The sequence below is a fragment of the Thermobia domestica genome, chromosome 1 (genome assembly GCF_964235325.1).
Source record: "Thermobia domestica chromosome 1, izTheDome1.hap1.1, whole genome shotgun sequence".
NCBI lineage: Eukaryota > Metazoa > Arthropoda > Insecta > Zygentoma > Lepismatidae > Thermobia > Thermobia domestica.
In genome coordinates this window covers 69,257,477-69,278,369 of record NC_137454.1, presented here as the reverse complement: position 1 = coordinate 69,278,369, position 20,893 = coordinate 69,257,477, and the positions used below count along the sequence as shown (strand labels likewise).

The following is a 20,893-nucleotide window of genomic DNA, read 5'->3' as shown; positions in this document are numbered from 1 at the left end:
GAAAGAGATTATACTACAAAAGCAATTTTTTTTTTAAGTTTATAAATATTTCTTTTGTGATTTTTTTTTTTTTTTTTTTTTTTTTTTTTTATAGTTTGTTAATATTGTTATGCAGTTGCAATCAAAGAAAAATTCTAAATATTGTTTCGTTTCAATAATATTCACTATTGATAAAATACCTCAAAATGCCGTACTTCTTTCTTGGGTGGGTGGGTCATATAAACCCCACCAGAGGCATTTATTGAAATCAGAAGTATCTTTGGTATATATTTAAATTTAAATGGGTCAGAGCCAAAGTGGACTCAAATAAGTTGTATCTTGATTCACTTTTCTTACTGATACGCAAATTAAGTCATATTTATTTAACTTGAAATAATAAAAGTCGTAGCCAACTAACTTGGACTAAATTAGTTCTTACACACTCTGCAGTACTTTGAAATTATCCATATGTAATTCTGCATAATGGTTTCAGTTGTGTAATTGTTTATCTTTTTGTCCTCCTGAAAATTATATTAACAATTATGTAAAGATCAGTACAATGTATTTTTATCAAGAGTCCTTCGTGAGTGAATCGGCAGACGTATCGCATTTGTGGCCAATTAGTCCCGGTTTCGAGTTCAAGTGCAGGACAATTTCTCTCGCATGTAACCCTAGAAGCGGTTTGGATTCCGCTTTAATATTATGTGACTCCTTCTAGCATAACCCGGTTGTTGCATAATAACACCAAGGCGAAACAAACTTATTTTTATCCATATGTGATATAAATACATAGAGCAAATTATTTAAACCAAAAAAGCAGTTTTCTTTTTTAAAAAAATAAAAACCATGGTTTTTGCCAACCCTGCTATAAATATAAAACACTTCGATATCTCTAAAGATGATATGAACGGTGCCTTTTGGGTATATTTTTTTCAGCCGTCAATAAATGTATAATAGGACTCAGCGACATTTCGTTGATAACCTATTACAATTTCTGCATTGCATTGTGTCCATTAGAAAGTATTACTTCAGTTGTATCCAGTGTTCCTTCTGTCTTATTTAATAATATCAACTCGTTCCATGTTGCCTTCCGTGGAGATTGTTCGTGGCCAATCGCTTATAGGCTGATCTGCAATGTTTTACCCTCCTTTTAACACTTCTGGCACCCATACGCACATGGCCATACAAACCCCAATCTGTAAATTTCAGCAGCAGGAATTCAGTCAAAGTATATTGTCAGAATAAAACATCTCTGTCAACTATTTTAAAACAATTGCCTGTGCGCATGCGGTATCCGCGAATACTATCGTACTGTACTATATCACTAAAACAGATCGTCGAAACCTAATATATCTTTACAAGATTTCGATCAAATATTGTATTTGGCTCGGGGAATGTAAAGCTTGTGCTAAGATAACTAAATTGGATAGCTCGGAACAAACTACTTGAATGATTCTTGTCTGCCACGTGTTATGAGACAACCCTACTGCGACGTAAGTTAAGGCGGCAATACTGTCCACACTACCCCGGAAATACCTCAAAAGCTCCCCGTCAAGCAAATTTAATTTGCAAGACATGCTCTAAAAGTAGTTGCAAATTTGAAAAATCTACCGTGTTTTGAATGTGCAATAGAATTACTCAGCTCTTGAAACTTTATAGTATAGATTGTATTTGAGTTAGTATATTGGCTGATAGAACATATACTACAAGATGAAAACATTTTGTATTCCTAGAACCTGAAAGTTTTCAATATTTTGGTTACATAACGGGAATCCGTTTATAAGAGCTTTCTGTAGCTTACTGGTGACCATAATAATGAATATGATCCATTGTCATACTTGGACTACGGTTCTGTTATGGTAAGTCGACCTGCTTTAGTCGCACCAGTCAAACTTCGCGCAGTGTGCTACAGGACAGCACAGTAGGCGAGGTTTCAGTTCCGCACAGGAGACAAATCCTTACTAGGGAAGGGTCCGAATGGGGCACTCGAGTTGCCGAACGACATGTATCAGATATGAAAGAGGGTGTGAAACTATGTTCATATGCAAATTAATAGCGGCTGAGGGCAACATGGAAAAGCAGGAGAGCCGGAAGAAATATGGCCGACCGTGGGGTCAAGCAACAAAGCTAAGGAATCACTTGTTCCGCGCGTGAATGGCCACAGAAATGAAGCTAAATCTTTAGTAGTAGATGCATAAAATCTGCTATATGTAATTAACATCATGGCCGCCATATTAAAAGTGACCATCGAGAATTTGGATTCATAGTATAAAAGAGAAAGTGGGTCATGCGGCATATGAAATAGCACTGAAATTTTACCAGGAATACACTGGTGTTAACCATTCTGTAGTAACTGTTGAGTAGAGAAGTAACATGCAAGAAGAATGCATATAAACTGTATGATATAGAGTCACTAGTATGACGCAAAAGTTAGAGCTTGGAGACCTCTGGTTTTTATACACACAGAATGAAGTGTGTTTACATGCAGAATAGTTGTGAGTAAGGGAAAGATAGTCATTGACGATAAAGAAAAAAAAGAGACCAAATGTGAGTCCGTGCCACCTACTGTGTGTCCAGTTTGCAGACAGAAAATACGCGAGAAAGCTCATTAGCTAGTATCTGCGTTATCAGTGAAGTAGTCAAGTAAGATAGAGTGGTTAGTAGCAGGGTTTGAAAAAGCCCAACCCACCTGGGCCCATATGGGTTTTTTCGGGTTTAATTGGTTTTTTTCGGGTTTTTTCGAAATATTTCAATGTCTTTAGGATAAAAGTGTTAAAATGTGATTTATATTTCAAGATTGTCATTGTCACAACTTGCAACAATTTTCTACTTACTGCTGTTTTGAAAAAATGGTCGCCATTTTGAAACTTTACATTCGATCGCCGAGAAAATCTATACAGCAAATTTAACATATTTTGTGCTTCCAACGTCAAAATTTCAATTTAAAAGACTGAAAATTGCGCTTCGTAGCATGGATACTTGCTGTTTTGAAAAAATGGCTACCATTTTGATATTTTACGTTGGTATGCCGCCAAAGTCTATACAGGAAATTTAGTGTCTCGTGCTTGTATTCTGAAAATTTTAACTTCAAAAGGCAGAAAGTTGTACCTGTAGTGTGTGTGGTAGAGGCAGACAAACGAGTTGAGTTGATTTTGTGTTTAACGTCCCTTTCAGCAGCGAGGCTATATGAGACGGGACCTACTGATTAACGTGGAATCGAACCACATGAGCTCCCTCCGGGAAGCAAACCCGGGTCCCACGCCGAAGACGCGTACACTAACCGCATAGCCATGAAGGAGCTCGGCAGACAAACGAACAAATGTAGATCAAGTCATCCAGAAGCCTGACTGACGTTCGCCAAATATGAATACCAAAAGGGGTCTATTAATTTAAAACAAAGATACAATTCATGTTGTATGAAATAAATAAATGTTTTAAAATGTCTTATATGAAATTAACATCCTCCAGCGTAAATCAACCTGCCATATTTTCTCTGAGAATACGGGACACCTCAGACCCCCCCCCCCTCCTTAAGTTTCCAACACAATACAATGAACTGTAGTCTGGTTATGAACAAAGTATAATAGGCCGCGGTGGCTTAGTGGTAGAGCGTATAACCGTGAGACTAAAACTAAAAGATTTCATTTTATTTATTTTTTTTTTCAATAATATAATAGGCGAAAGTTCACTAAGCAGCAGCTGCTTTTCTCTGTTCGTACCCTGCAATTAATTGTATAGACTGAAGATGCCTAAAAACTTAAGATGTGCTATAAAAATGCTTTACAGGAAAACAATATGCAGATTATTTAAATCAGTTGTACAATCTACTTTTAATATTTTTAGCGCGTTGAGCAATATTTATATGGCTGTATCTGCCAAAATTACGTTCGTCAGTTTACTCTGATGAAAACCAGATTTTTCTTCTTGTGTCGTGTGTAATTGTCAGGGCCAGTTGTACATTTTTCTAAGACGTGGACCAAAGCACAATTCTGTGCCCCTAGCGTCTTAAAAAGATTATAATTCTTGTTAACTTATCTAATGTGTTGCTGAAGAAAAGGTTAGTCATCTTCCCTGTGTTTTGTAAATGTAGAAACACTCAAAGCCATCTTTTTATGTTCCGGAGAGTATCCGAGTTTCCATCAAGTGCAATGGAAAAAGTAGCATTGCAAATTTCGCTCGCTATCAAGTCGAACAGGTGGTGTTATAACTTCATCGAAACTGTTACATGCAACATCGTACTGTTCATTCACTAATTACAGGATTCCCAGCCAATGTCGGAATTTTTTGTTTTTCACTTTTCGAATAAGCTGATATTGATAGCAGAAATGGAATGGAGTTAAAATACGGGCCATTTCCCTGTCCCGACAAAATTTACGGGGACGCGGGACACTCGGGCCCAAAAAGGGGACATTCCCTTTTTTACGGGACGTATGGCAGGCTTAAGCGTAAAATAAATAGTTTTATTGTTGAAGTATTCATTTCCGATCCTTCTGCGTTTAATTCGAGAATTTCTCGAGCACTTCTTTCATGGCGTGTACATCAAAACTTCCACTAGTACGGAAATTTGAACTCAACACTTGAAATAGTAAGCGTTACATAGTCTTCGGAATTCCGAGCATTAAGCTTCTTAAATTTGACAAGAATTTTTACGCTATTGCTGATGTTGATTCTACAGAATGCTTATGTGAAGAGTAGTAACTAATGACTGAACTAAACTACTGTTGTTGGAAAATCAAATTTTAGTTGAAGAATCTCGTATTTTACATCAAAGGTAAGAAATTATACTAATAGTTTTACTAATGTATTTACATATGTACTATTAGTACCGGCTCCTATGACCTTAAACTCGTCAAGCGTATGAGTGATAATGTCCCTCGGTGTCGCCAAGTCGACGAGCATACTATTCACGGAAAATATTTTTTAAAGTACAAAATTGCTTATTTTACTTCAAATAGGCTATAAGCATAATCCATACATTAATTTGTTCTATAACTATCTCAAGCTAAGGTAAAGTTTTTTTTTTTTTTTTTTTTTTTTTTTTTTTTTTTTTTAATTCACTTAGTGCATTCAGAACTTTACAAAGGTCTTATGTTGAATGATGTTGTACGGTGTATACCTTAACGTGAAAGCCTCTAATTCGCCCAAGGAAAGTCTAAAATCTGATAAAAATCACTTACAATGTGATCACCTTAGTTGTATCAGTAATATACTAACAAATAGGTCAAAAACCCAGGTGGGTTTTAAAGTGGGTTTTTTCAGGTGGGTCCAACCCGAAAAAAACCACCGGGTTTTTTCGGGCTGGGCCCACTTGGGCAAACCCTGGTTAGTAGGAAGGTAAATGTACCCTTGGTTGGTGAGCCACTGTTGAGGAAGTTCTAGAAAATGACAAGGTATATTCTAATTCTCATATGGAATAGTTATTTCTTCTTGTGGTCATGAATATGAATCTCCAGGTAGTTGTCATTATTAGTGCTTGAGTTTGGGACGTGCAACAATAATCCCTGTGAAGATCAGAAATGTAGTTATTAGTGAATATTAATATGGTGGACGGAGAATATTAAATGTTCGAGATAGATGATAGCGTGGCAGGTGAGAACAGCTCTTGTTTTCATCACACACTTATAGATACTGTTCACATCAACTGTCCTTCATAGATTGGTATGTACCTTTATCAGTATACTTGACCATGTGATGATCTATGTTATTTTCTTTGAGAAGAACCAATTCATAGTTCTACCTGTAATTCCCAGCCCTCCATTGTGTTGGGTGTTTTAACTGACAATAATTATCAATCTTTTACACGGCAAAATTTCCAGCTCTTTGCACGTGCAAATGCTCTTCGTAATCTTTTTCTAGATGTACATCATGTGCCAGCATTATTCCGACAGATTATTCCGCAGTTTGTTCAAATGTTCTCTCACGACTTTCTTGCATGTTACTTCTCAACTCGCAATAAAGTTACTACAAAATAGTTAACACTAATGATTTCCTATTAAAATTTCAGTGCTATTTCATATGCCACATGACTCGCTTTCTCTTTTACATTGTGAATTCAAATTCAAGATGGGCACTCAATATGGCGGCCATGATGCTAATTACAGATATGGCTGATCTTATGTATCTACTACTAAACATTTGACCTTTATTTCTGTAGCCATTCAAGCGTAGAACGAGTGATTCCTTAGCTTTCTGTGTCCTACAGTCGACAAAATTTCTTTCGCCTCTCGTGCTTTTCCATGTTGCCCTCAGCCGCTATAAATTTTCATATGTACACTCATGTCCAAAATTATTGTCGCATGTCTATAAATATGTTGTTCTAGGAGTATAATTTGATAACTAATTCGCCCGGTATTTCTTATAATGTTAGTATGTGTATAATCGGCAAAAACATGTATGTAGCAAATTTCATGTCAAACGAGCAGTAAATAAGAACAATAAAAGGAAAATAAAATTTTCTTGTCCATTTAGCAACATTTTATTTTAGTCATTATAATTTTCGTATTTATAATTCTTTTCCTATGAAATTTACCACAAATACATTTCCCGATTATACTATACATTTCATACTATACATTTCCCGATTATACACACAGTAACAGTATTAAAAGTATCCTGCAAAATCATTATCAAATTATATTTTTACAAGAAAACAGTTATATATATATATATATATATATATATATATATATATATATATATATATATATAACATATGCGACAATAATTTTGGACATGAGTGTACATAGTTTCACATCTTCTTTCATGTCTGATACATGTCGTTCGGCAACTCGAGTGCCCCATTCGGACCCTTCTCTGGTTAGATGAATATATTACATATTACAGAAACGGTACAGATGCCGATTTTTTCGAGTGAGAAAAAGTAGATATTATGCGTGTGATGCAAATAAAATGTCTACTATACTCCAAAGCAAAGAGAAAATAGACAGCTTCTTCCTCAGAGAATATTACATTAGTTTATTAAACAGCTCTAGTTTTCAGCAAAGCTTCCTATATACATAACAGCTTATAAATGCAGTCCCCAAAACGTATATGTTGTTTAGACATTAAGTATCAGTTACATGGACCTAGGTTATCACGACCTTAATGTATTTTGCAGCAGCATACAATTCAACAAGCAGTCATTAGATTAATCAGTCATATAATTTTCTTCATACTAGATCCGTCGTAGACGATAAGAAATTTATTTACTTTATTCTTGCACAGGCTTAATATTCTCAATATCTTCCAAGTGCATTACATTATTTAATATTAGTGTTTATTCCATATACGTCACACACTGACTGAATCATACAAACAAAAGCTTGAGACACTCACTAAACTTAATATTATGATAGGCTATGGTCCAAGTATCAGGAGTAATGTTTACGTATTATTTACATACTAACGTAACAACAGGAAACTATAATCAGTTTGTCATCGGCTAGATAAACTTTCATTCAAACACAATCATTACTTCACAGCTCATCTACCAAATTTTATATATAATCAAACTATTAAATGTAAATAGAACGAAATTGCACTATTAAACTGGCTGAATAACTTATTAATTATTTCTGCAATGTTATACATTAGAATTTCCAGTTTACTTTATAACACAAAATCAGTGTATCAAACAAAATAAATAAAATCTGGGCCAACTGTGTCACTTTCCCAAATGTTATGCAAGAATCAACAATTCGACAAATTTAGAAATTTAGAAAGTTACCGAAATTATTGTTGATAAATACGTATTACACACTAACACAAGTGCAGATTACATTTGAAGGGTAAGGGAGGAAAAACGGAATGACACAAAAGTGCATTTTCAAGAAAACGGAGTTTTAATATTGAAAACCGCGTAAAAAAAGGATAGGGTTAGTCAAATCTTTTGCCCCTTTTTACATGGACATTTCTGCATCTACGCATGAATGGCATATACAGTCAAATAGTATTAGTCACCAACAAATAGGAAAAAACAACCGATAAAGCGCACACATGGACATTCCTTGTTTTTCCCCTTATCCTTCATTTATATTAACCAAATACATTAACATGCGAATACACATAGAAATCACAGAAATAAAAACAAAACAAGCGCAAATATGATAAATTAAGAAACAAGAACGAAAATTAAATAAGGCAAGGAACACATGTAACAAACATGATCAGTATATTTTCGACCGACTTCCAATTTTTTCTTCAATTCTCGTGTTTCTACCAGTAGCCTCATACCGATCAATGAAGTCAATATTTTACAATTTCTTAATAGTTTTGTTATTATAAGTTCCAGTATAAACTACGTCGAAAATGGCCTGAAACAAGGAGATGCGTTGTCGCCATTATTATTTAACTTTGTGCTGGAATACGCCATAAGGAAAATCAAAGATAGCAACCAGGGCCTAGAGTTGAACGGCATTCACCAGGTTATGGCATATGCTGATGATGTAAATTTAATAGGGGATGATAGGAGAACAGTAGAAATAAATGCAGAGATCTTATTAAACGCTTGCAGGGACATGGGTTTAGAAGTAAATGCAGAGAAAACTAAATACATGGAAATGCGTCGGGACCGTAATACTGCAAATTGTGGAGGCGTTAAAATATTAAATAATACTTTTGATAAAGTGGATACTTTCAAATATTTAGGATCAATATTAACAGACGAAAATCATATTCACGAAGAAATTAAATGTCGACTAAAAGCAGCGAATTCGTGTTACTATTCGGTTCAAAATCTCTTGTCGTCGCGAATTCTGTCGAGGAATTTGAAGCTTAAAATATATAAAACGATAATCATGCCTGTTCTGTATGGTTGCGAAACATGGTCGCTTACTCTGAGGGAAGAACATAGACTGAAAGCATTTGAGAACAGGATCCTGAGAAGAATATTCGGACCCAAGAGGAACGAGAATGGGGAATGGCGGAAGCTTCATAACGAGGAACTACATAATTTATACGGTTTGCCCAACATTGTTAGGATCGTCAAGTCTAGGAGGCTTAGGTGGGCGGGTTATGTAGCTAGAATGGAAGAAAGTAGAAACTCTTTTAAAGTCTTGACTGGTAGACCCATAGGAAAACGATTAGGAAGACCTAGGCGCAGATGGGAGGATAATATTAAGATGGATCTCGCAGAGATAGGAATACAAAGTAGAAACTGGATGCAATTAGCTAAGGATAGAAGTCAGTGGAGAGCTTTTGTGAACGCGGCACTGAACCTCCGGGTTCCATAGGCCATAGAGTTAGTTAGTTAGTTAGTATAGTTATTAGCAAAATGAGTGTGTTAGGATTACTTTCAAAATTATGAACTTAAATCAAACATTTAACAACAAACTTAATAGTAATAACAGCAAGCGTATCGATATACCAAGTAAACAAATTTCAATAGAAATGTCATCGCGAATATCAGATTTTTTCTAGAACATGTCACCTCCTTTCTGTTTTAAGTCCGAAATGATGATTCCTGAAAATGGATTCTTGCTTATGTATTCAAAACTTTCAGCTTCTAGGAACAAAAAGGTAGAATCATTTTCACCTAATATCAGTTATTCCCCAAGCCTTTGATTCGCTGAACGCTATAGGTGAAAATAGTCTTTCTTATTTTGAAATTATTAAATTGAAACAATAACTAACTCTATGGCCTATGGAACCCGGAGGTTCAATGCCGCGTTCACAAAAGCTCTCCACTGACTTCTATCCTTAGCTAATTGCATCCAGTTTCTACTTTGTATTCCTATCTCTGCGAGATCCATCTTAATATTATCCTCCCATCTGCGCCTAGGTCTTCCTAATCGTTTTCCTATGGGTCTACCAGTCAAGACTTTGAAAGAGTTTCTACTTTCTTCCATTCTAGCTACATGACCCGCCCACCTAAGCCTCCTAGACTTGACGACCCTAACAATGTTGGGTAAACCATATAAATTATGTAGTTCCTCGTTATGAAGCTTCCGCCATTCCCGTTCCTCTTGAGTCCGAATATTCGTCTCAGGATCTTGTTCTCAAATACTTTCAGTCTATGTTCTTCCCTCAGAGTAAGTAACCATGTTTCGCAGCCATACAGAACAGGCATGATTATCGTTTTGTATATTTTAAGCTCTAAATTCCTCGACAGAATTCGCGACAACAAGAGATTTTGAACCGAATAGTAACACGAATTCCCTGCTTTTAGTCGACATTCAATTTCTCTGTGAATATGATTTTCCTCTAATATTGATCCTAGATATTTGAAACTATCCACTTTATCAAAAGTATTATTTAACATTTTAACGCATCCATAATTTGCTGTATTCCGGTCCCGACGCACTTCTATGTATTTAGTTTTCTCTGCATTTACTTCTAAACCCATGTCCCTGTAAGCGTTTAATAAGATCTCTGCATTTCTTTCTATGTTCTCCTATCATCCCCTGTTAAATTTACATCATCAGCATATGCCATAACCTGGTGAGTACCGTTCAACTCTAGGCCCTGGTTGCTATCTTTGATTTTCCTTAAAGCGTATTCCAGAACGAAGTTAAATAATAATGGCGACAACACATCTCCTTGTTTCAGGCCATTTTCGATGTGAAAGCTCGTGGACAAAAATTTTCCTACCCGGACTTTATTTTGGGATTCATTTAAACATATCTTAATTAATCTAATACAATTTTTAAAGTTGCAATTTTCTGCACACTAGCACCATATATTGGCGGCAGCCAGAGCAGGTAGAGGCACTATTAGAGCTACTGTGAACTATTAGGAACGTTAAACACAAACTGAAACGTTTTGTATTACAATAAGGATTCGCATATACCTTGTGTAAAATATGTAGTAAAATTTAGTTTAAGCATTTATTCTTGCAATTTATTAAAACTACATTGTTTAAGCATTTATTCTTGCAGTTTATTAAAACTACATTGTTTAAGCACTTATTCTTGCAGTTTTATTAAAATTACATTAAGCATTTATTCTTGCAGTTTATTAAAACCACATAAAGTTTAAGCATTTATTTCTTTCAATTTATTAAAACACAATAGCTCTGTTAACTCCGCTTTTCTTAAGGATGCAAAGCGGTTGATTTTGTTCGAAATTAAAATTCAACTTGATTTAGGTACACCTTAAAATGAGATTTTACGTTGGGAACATGTAGCATATCGACCGTCATGTTTCTACTCATATACTTGAATTATTCCTAAAGTTGTATTTGTGTTCTTACAGTTGACGTTCTGTAGCTATATTGCGGTTGATGAAACGGTTAGCTACGCTCCCCATCCAGACGACCCAAGTAAGACTCTTTTAAAGCAAGAAGCTGTTGTTACAGTGAAAGGAGTTCCACTCACCAATTACATGGAAGACCTCCTTGCCAATAGGATATCTCTAAATGCTGGAAAGGTGAGTATCTGTTACTTGACATGTAGACTCGTTAATAAAAGGGACCACTACTCCGGTACGTGACGTTTGGGCGCGGACCTTTGGGCCCCGCCGTTTGGGCACTGGACGTTTGGGCGCGAAGCCATTTGGGCGCCAGACGTTTTGGCGCGAGTTAAATTAAAAAGTCATTATGTTAGGCGCTTAGTACTAAGTTCGAATCAAGATATCACAAGGTGTCTACTGTAGTGGAAGTCCTTGAATTATACTGGATTTTGTTTTACATACTAGAAATACTGTAATTTCAAAATTCTAAAAACTGAATTAACAATTAAATTTTGTAAATTTAAATTTCAACCAAAGTTAAATGTGCTTTTTATTTGATAACTTTTCAAGCCAAAGGTAAGTAGACCAGACTAGATATGATTGACTGCATTACATAGTGAGTCTATTCCATTAAAAAACTTAAAGCAGCCCTTCTACTGTAGTTATGCAATAAGTATGAATGTCAAACACATTTCTAGTGGCTAAATGACCAATATATGTATACTTAACTATTATTTTTCACTTTGAAATCGTTCTTTTTTTTCCTTTCGTCACTTTCTTTAATGGAGATTAAATGCTTACAATGGAGTGAAAAAAAAGTGTTAAGTTTTGATTTTTATATTAGAATGTTAATTTAAAAAAAAAAAAAAAAAAGTGATACCATAAGTACGACATACTGCAGTTCCTAAATTCAATGTCTTAGACACCCTGTATGCGAAATATCTTTCCCTCAGCTCGATTAGGATTTAGGATTTTTAGATTTCTGGGCTCTCGGCATCTAAGGCCATTTAGCTCGTCACGTTTGAGGGAGCACACTATCCGGGGAAAGGGAAGGAAGGAAGCGGCCTGGACCTATAAATTAGGTACCACCCCGACATTTGCCTGGTGTGAATGAGGAAAACCCAGGAAAACCTCATTCAGGGTGGCTGGCCTGAAAGAGCGTGTTACACTTTTTCGACCGAGTGCCCCCACCGGGAATCGAATCCGGGACCGCTCGCACCGAAGGCGAGAGCGTTAGCAACTACGCTACGCGGAGCCACTTCCCTTAATTCGAGTGCGCGGAAATCTTTTATTGGTAGTTCTTTATTGAACTTAACGAAAAGAAGAGTTTGGCAAACGTAATACGAAAGAAAACAATTTTTAATATTCATAAGTATGTAATTATCAACTTTTTTAAAAAATACAAAAATTAAATCAATATGTTTTAATTAACATTAAGAAAATTATTAACACTTCGTCTGATTTTTTCATTTCCTAGCTTTCTTATATAATACAAAAATTAGATCAACATTATATCAGAAGTACAAGAATCGTAAACAAGCGAAAAATCAATCCATGAAGAGGTTAGGCAACAAATGCCACAAACGCATTAAACTATTTAATTTAGATGAATAAATAAGATATTCAAGATAAATGAGGTGAGATAAAGATAGAAATGTAGGAAATGTATATACATTGATTCGCGCTTAGTTGTCAGTGCCTAGCATACTTTATATGTCGTAAATTGTGATTTTTACTATGTACACCTTGTCTCAAAAAGGTTGAGCGCATTCTTTATTGGTGTTTTGAGGCAAAAATTTTCAAAGTCCAGCTTCGGGTATCTTCGGGAAAAAGTAAGCCAGGTTCGAACCTCCAAGCCAGCCTTTGCAAAAGGGTAAAAGTTTGCAGATGTGTTTTTCTTCTTTTAAATATAATAAGACTTGTTACCAAGTGTTTAAAAAAGCAACATTGATTGAAATACTAAATGATACAATATTTCGAAACGTTTTTATTAATGTGAGCACATGCTTGTTTGTCATTTAGCTCTCTATACGTAATGGAACATTTAAATACGTTAAAGAATCTTTCCATATGTAAAAGAATGCTCAAAATTAAGAAATAGAACATAATTATCGCCTGAGTACTAAAATAAAAGTCAAAGTAGAACAGAAACTGCGTTTGTAATGGATATGAATGTCATAATCATCTTGAGATCCATTATACGTTGCTAGAAGCTTAGTTCTAGAAGTCCTTGTGTTAGCTCATTGGTAAGCTGTCGGATTTCAAATCATATGGTTGAGAGTTCGATTCTCGTCTGGGCCAATACTTTTTTTAAAATTACATTTTCCGCAATGCATGAAAAATTATATAAAATAATTACATTAAAATACATAAGTTGTTTATATATAACATAATAATTGCAGAACATAGTAATTATTATGTTTAAAATATAACATCTGAGATAATTTTCATAGTAGGTCGGTATTATATATGAGGATGTAAATACAAGTTAAGAAACTCGTTCAATAGCAATAAATAAATCATGTAGTGTATTTATTTGCAGCTATTTGTCATATAGAGAGTAATTCTCAACATTCATAATACAGAATGTCATTTATGTTCTTGAAAAGTTATTCGATGCATAAACAGAGGGTATAAACAGAGAATCCAAAGTCGGAACGCTCGCAAAAAAATTCATGAACCCCAATGGTCACGTGAGCAGACTGGAATTGTGCTTATGAAGCATGCCACAGCAGAAAGTCTTTACATAGATTTTCAATTCAATTCCTGATATATGCTTTTGCAATGTGGAAGTGGTGATGCCTTAAGTCGCCCTCTCTCGCTCGCTCGCTCGCTCACTCTCTATTTATACAGAATATAAAAGTGGATTTATGTGTGTGTTTCAACATAATTCTAATATATCTAGAGCAATTTTAACTATATTTCTTACAGTCTGGAAAAAGAGTACTGTCGGGATACATATCAAAAATGCTAGAAACGGGTCGATATTAGTATCGAATCCATAGTTTCGTGGTCGCTTAGGTGAATAGCTCTACTTTCAATTCAAGTCCAATTAAGCTCCCATTAGCACCCAGGGTGGTTACGTAGCGACATAAAGATATCGAAATCAACCGATATTAGAATCGAATCGTAAGTTTTCAGCGCCGCTAACAGTGTAGCATTTCCCATTAGTCCACATTAGTCCCATTGCCTAGAGGGCAACATATTTGCAGAGTGCAAATTTTAAAACTTGAATAATATTTTAATTTTTTCCGTATGAAAAAGTTAAAAATCATGAGCAAATATACTATTTCACGAACAATCCTCTTTTACTATTCTAATATGTTTAATAATTGCGTAAGAAATGTAATAGTAATTCAGAACATGTTTCACAGTTGTTATTTTTTGTTACATAGTTGTAGCTATAGCATGTAGTGAGTGGAATTTAACTGTAATAAATTCAGTAATTAACCATATTCGAATTAAGTTTTATTTTTAAGTTCGGAATGAAGGGGCGGAGAAATATGTAGTTATTGGGGGCACCGAGCTTTTCTACATTTTACTTTCAAGATCTCCATTTTTCTTTTGTCATTTGTTCCTAATAAAAAAAGTTCAGTCACTTTTGGATTGTCATAGGATAGTAGGAGTTGGATTTTGGGATGCAGCCTGTGAGATTCTAGAGGAGCTAACTGCTTGAAAAAATATTTTTGAATCATCTGTAACATATGAAATAAGGATATGTATCATAAAAAATTGAAAGTAACTATGTCTGCGTAATCATCACGGTCAAATTGCAAAGTCAAATGAATTGACGTTTGGTATATAATCAGGCTCCAATCCCAACTGGGAAGTTATCATACGCGTGTCACTTTCATTATAATACATATCCTTAGGGGGAGTAGAAGTCCGAATTTTTGCGAAAAATTTAGTATCTCACAAGCCGTTCAACTGAGAGCTGAAATTCAGCATACAACTCTTTATTAAAAATAAAGAGAATATGCCCTGGCATTTTTTAAAACTGTCTTTTATGAGCGGGGGGACGGGGGTGCCTTTTCTATATAGTGGAAATTAATAGTGGGTTGATTTGTAAAAATAATCGAAAACGATTGATATTAGTTGAGAAAACAATTGAGTAATGCAAACTAAAGTTCTTTTTGAATTTTATACCCACTGCTTTCTATTTATAATTGCTGAAGCTGGTGTTTAATATATGGAGCGTTCCGAGCATAAGGCAATCAAGCCATAAAGTTAGAGAAAATGGCCATAAAATTTGTATTCTAAACGTAATTACATGGGCATTTTCATTTTTTTTTTTTTTTTTTTTTTTTTTTTTTTTTTTACGTTGGTCTACTTTTCCTTGATTCGAAACTTTTAAATTTCACCTTATTTTCTACAAAATGTGTCTGTAAGGCAACAAAGAAATAATTACATATGATAAATTTAAATTCATTTTAATTCGGAAAATGAGAAACACTTTGCCATTATATATCGTAAAGGTCAGATCCACCAGTATTGTAACAAAGAGGTGCTTGAGCCAATGACGGTAGAAATTCAAACTCCGATAAGTGATAATTTCACAGTCTTGTTTTATTACAAGTGTAAACTCTTTAGTCAATGGAGAGGAGGACGTGGGTCATCGGTCAGAGTTGATGTCGATGGGTTTTGGTGGGTCGGAGTTGGTCGCAATGGTTCAAAGTGGTTCATAGTTGGTGGTGGGTCAGAGTGGATCACGATGGTTGATGGGTCAGAGTGGGCCAATGGGTCATTTGGGTGGTGGGTGATAGTGGGTCATGGTGGGTCGTGGATCAAATTTTCATTGACCCACACCATCTCTGGTTAAAATTGTACTAAAGATAAGAGGCACCGAAGATGCATGTCGGCTATTATGCTCAAATTTTGCGCATGGATAGTACTCCACCAGAAAGCAATAAATCTGAAACGGTTCACGGTATCACCTCCTAGAACTCAAGATGTAGGGGTTTGTCTGATTGGCTAAATTAAGACGTCAATGATTTATCCTTCAACAACCAAGCTTTTTATGATCGTTTCCGTGGGGAAGTCAGAAGAACACGTGCCTAGTAATCGTAATATTGATAGTTCGCGTCCACCCCGGCGTATTTGTTTTGTGTTTTTTGATTCACCTAAATATAAACAAATCACACATATAGGCATTTTAACATATTTTAGGAGAGTAATTTTTGTGGTTCGTTGGCGTTTCATCGCGTCTCTGCCGCTGGTAGTAAAGTTTTCAAAATTGAACTTGGGCCATCACGGATCGTCGCTGCGGGGCCACCAATTTCTGGCGAGAGGTTAATAGTTGACCATCTGTACTCCACCGACGTTCACAGCTTAGGGTAATGAACGATGTCCTTGCCTTGTAGACTTCATGACTACCGACGTCGGCAGTCAACTAGCTTTTAGTATTCCTTTATTAACCATCTATCGTTCATGTTTGTACACGGTGTTGTCATAATAATAATAATAATAATAATAATAATAATAATAATAATAATAATAATAATAATAATAATAATAATATTATTATTATTATTATTATTATTATTATTATTATTATTATTATTATTTGTAGTAACAGTAGTATAATTGATGATAGAATAATTATTGTCTATGTATTGTCTAGGTAGGACTACACACAGGATTTGGCTCGTTTTGGTTCGACTTGACTCTAATCCGAGTCGAGTTGGAAGATATTTTTCGCGCCGATTCCAAGAGTAGACCTCAAAGATGTCTGTTTCGAGTCGAGTCGAGTTTCAAAGAAAAGTCGTTCGTGCCCATCCCTACTAATGAGAGCTTAATCGGAGTTAAGCGAAATTGAAAGTCTCACTATTTATCTAAGCGACCCCGAAAACTATGAATCTAACATCGATCATTTTCTAGCAATCTTTTATATGTATCCCCCTCCCATTCACCATAGGTAACCCGACAGCACTCTTTTTGAAACTATAAGAAATGTGGTTAAAATTACTCTAGGCCAGTGGTTCTCAATCTAATTCCTATCACGATCCCCTTTTATCACACGCTCTTGCCAGCGACCCTTTTATAATTTATTTTATAATAAGCTTGTGTGGGATTTTTAACATACCTATTTCTATAATAGTAGAATCCATTTTTTTGTTTATAGTGAACAGTGCCATGGAAAATCATTGCCCGGGGCGAGAGTATAGTACGATGTCACCGTATATATGAGTGACGTCGACAGACTAGCTACGAAGCGCCACCATGGTTGGCACGAAGCTCAATAACATTTTCAAAATAAACCCTACCTTTCCTTAATTTTGAGCACATTTTATTACGTTTTCCTTCTATTTTACACATGTGCACATGCACTTTCCTAACATGAGTAACACACTTCCTCCGAAATGTGTGGCCCCTTTTTTAGGCGTCCGGCACTGACAGTGGATACAGTAACTGTAATATCTATATTCCCAACGACGAAGGTGCTGGTTCAAGATGGATGTTAAACTCCTTCATTGAAGAGGCCATTAACGTATCCGATCTAAGCCCAGAACTTCTTGACCAAATAATAGAATGATCATGCGACAAGTCTTTGCAACTTGTTTTCTGTAACGAAGACTTGGACAAGTTCTGCCTGATGAGGAGAGAAGAATATCCCGGTCTGGTGATTGCTGCTTTAAAAGTAATAATTCCATTTGCTATATCGTACTTGTGCGAAAGTGTGTTTTTTTTATGGTAAACATTAAAACAAAGATAAGAAATCGCTTATCAGTTGAAAATGGCTTGATAATGTTCGTCATGAAGATTGAACCGGGCATTGCTGCACTAGTGAAATTACACCATGCTTAGGTATCTCATTAGGTTTTAATTTTAATTGTATTTCAATGTGCAGGTTTTGTTTCATGTGTATTTTTCTAGTATTTCTATATACAGTTCTCATTAGTTTTATATCATACCTCTTTGATTTAAATTCATTTTTAAACAACTCTACTAACTAACTAACTCTATGGCCTATGGACCCCGGAGGTTCAATGCCGCGTTCACAAGAGCTCTCCACTGACTTCTATTCTTAGCTAATTGCATCCAGTTTCTACTTTGTATTCCTATCTCTGCGAGATCCATCTTAATATTATCCTCCCATCTGCGCCTAGGTCTTCTTAATGGTCGTTTTCCTACGGGTCTACCAGTCGAGACTTTGAAAGCGTTTCTACTTTCTTTCATTCTAGCTACATGACCCACCCACCTAAACCTCCTAGACTTGACGACCCTAACAATGTTGGGTAACCGTATAAATTATGTAGTTCCTCGTTATGAAGTTTTCGCCATTCCCCATTCCCGTTCCTCTTGGGTCCGAATATTCGTCTAAGGATCTTGTTCTCAAATACTTTCAGTCTATGTTCTTCCCTCAGAGTAAGTGACCATGTTTCGCAACCATACAGAACAACAGGCATGATTATCGTTTTGTATATTTTAAGCTTCAAATTTCTCGACAGAATTCGCGACGACAAGAGACTTTGAACCGAATAGTAACACGAATTCTACACCCTTTGAAAATGTTCAGTAGACTTATTTTTTATTGTTCTTTACAGTGTGTATAAAAAATAAAAGTATGCCTATCAGAACAAAATTAAAAATAATATTTAAAAATAATTTCTGGTATTAGATTCTAACTATATTTATCTCTTCCGCCTATCTTCGCGATCCCCTAGGGGCCGCGATTCCCAGGTTGAGAAACCCTGCTCTAGGCACACATGAGTTATAATGGAACATACATACATACACTTTTATATGTATAAATGCAGATAAGAGAGAGTTGAGAGAGAGCGATTAAGGAATTACCGCTCTCAATCTCTTCACTTTACTTTTGCGATTCGTAAATTTCTTACGTGACAGTTTGGGGCTAGCTAGTTTTTTTGTCTTGAACCACGATCCGATTTTCGATATGCTCGACCTAAATGCTGTAATGCGAATATTGAGAAGTTATCTGCGATGAAAGTAGCTGCAAATAAATACATTACATAACTTATTTATTGCTATTACACGATTTTTTAAATTTGTATTCAATATTCACACATAACACACCGACGTTCTGTGAATACCTCAGATGTTATTAATATATTTTAAAGATAAGAATTACTTATGTCGTGAAATGATATGAATATATATATTCAACTCATATATACAACTGATGGTATGAAAATATATAAACAACTGATGAATTGTAATGTAACTATTTTACATAATTTTCATGCATTGAGGAAAGTAGAATATCATAAAAGAATCTCACCTGAACGGGTATCGAACTCACGATTTAAACACTCGGTGGTGTACCACTGAGCTAACATGACCGCTTTTCGGAATCTGCTTCTGAAATATAACTGAGCTCATACGTAAATGCTCTTTTCCGTATGGAAATCACAATGACGAAACGAGAGTGTGAATACATAGTCTCGAAATATTGTATCATTAAGTATTTCAATCAATGTTACTTTTTTCTACACTTAATACCATTTCAACATGTCTTATTATATTTAACAGAAGGAAAAACATATCTGTACATCTTTTCCCGATTACTAAGGTTGGCTTTGGAGGTTCGAACCAGCAGCTTTAGTTTACTGTTTTCCGAAGATACCCGAAGTTGGACTTCGAAAGTGTTCGTCTCAGAACAGCTATCATCATATCGCTCAATCTGTTTGGTATATGGTATATGTTTTTATACGTGTAAAGTCAGTATAACAATTCATTCTTTAAACAGCTTTTCGTATGTATTAATATTTCTTTATAAAAACTGTTTTTAATATTATTATTACGGCTCATCATTTTCAGATTTCTTTCGCGAGTCGTTGACCAAGTCGTTCGCCACCAGCGTTGCCAGACTCACAGCTCGGAATTATTCCAAAACCTGATCGAACTTATGCTAGATTCGGTCAAATTATGCTAGATCCTCATAATTACTAATTCAGGAGTTTTAAAAAAAGGAAGTTGAGATACGATAACGTAACTTAAAATACACACAGAGGAAGAGTGCATGGATAGAACTCAATACTTTACGCACCAAAATTTTAACTCAACTAAATTACTGCAGTCGTTGTCAGACTCAATGGCGTATATATCGTATAAATGAATGCAAAGTTTTTGTTTACATATTTTGAAAGAAAATTACTTCGCAGGTTAAGCGGAGTTGGGAATCGTCTGCTGGGGGGGGGGGCAGATTTTTGGTCGGTCTCGGAGCTGTCATTTCAGGAATAAATATGATCATGAAGTCAGAAATAAAGATGGTGAAGTTGCCAAAAAGTTGGGGGGAGAATGGCCCCCATAGCTCCGCCCATGTCTCGGAGTTAAAGGATTAGAAAACCCTGGGTGGAGCCACAAAAAAAAAGCCCAAAGCCGTTCCGAACTTACTTCGGAAAATAAGACTGCCTGTATGGTTTACCGAGTGTATGAATCAATGGAACAGGATACATTTCTGCCGTTCTTTTTCTTCCCACGACCAACTTCTTTCTCATCTCCAGGTTTTACGGCTTTTTGATAACTTGCTGAAATTGTGCTAGATTTGGGCAGGATGCTAAAAGCAAGATGCTAGATGCTAGAGACATGCAAATTATGCTAGATCTAGCATCATTATGCGAGATCTGGCAACGCTGTTCCCCACAATAGGCGTGTCGTGCAAGTAACCAATCACACGTCAGGTACTAGCTTTTACCTATTGCTTCCTTCTCACAGCTCAGAACATTGGTAACTATGGATAGACGTACAGCAGTAATTACTTTATGGGAGTTGGAAGGTTATTCTG

At 35.6% G+C, this 20,893-nt stretch overlaps 1 protein-coding gene across 1 annotated transcript in view; it reads left to right on the top strand.

The window, feature by feature from the left end:
• The window catches only part of slmo (PRELI domain containing slowmo), a 49,261-nt gene that overhangs the window by 20,165 nt on the left and 8,203 nt on the right, over positions 1-20,893 (top strand). Inside the window, exon 4 of the mRNA XM_081758367.1 lies at positions 11,170-11,343. Within this exon, the coding sequence (XP_081614493.1) occupies positions 11,170-11,343 (174 nt within the window). The remainder of the gene's footprint in view (positions 1-11,169; positions 11,344-20,893) is intronic.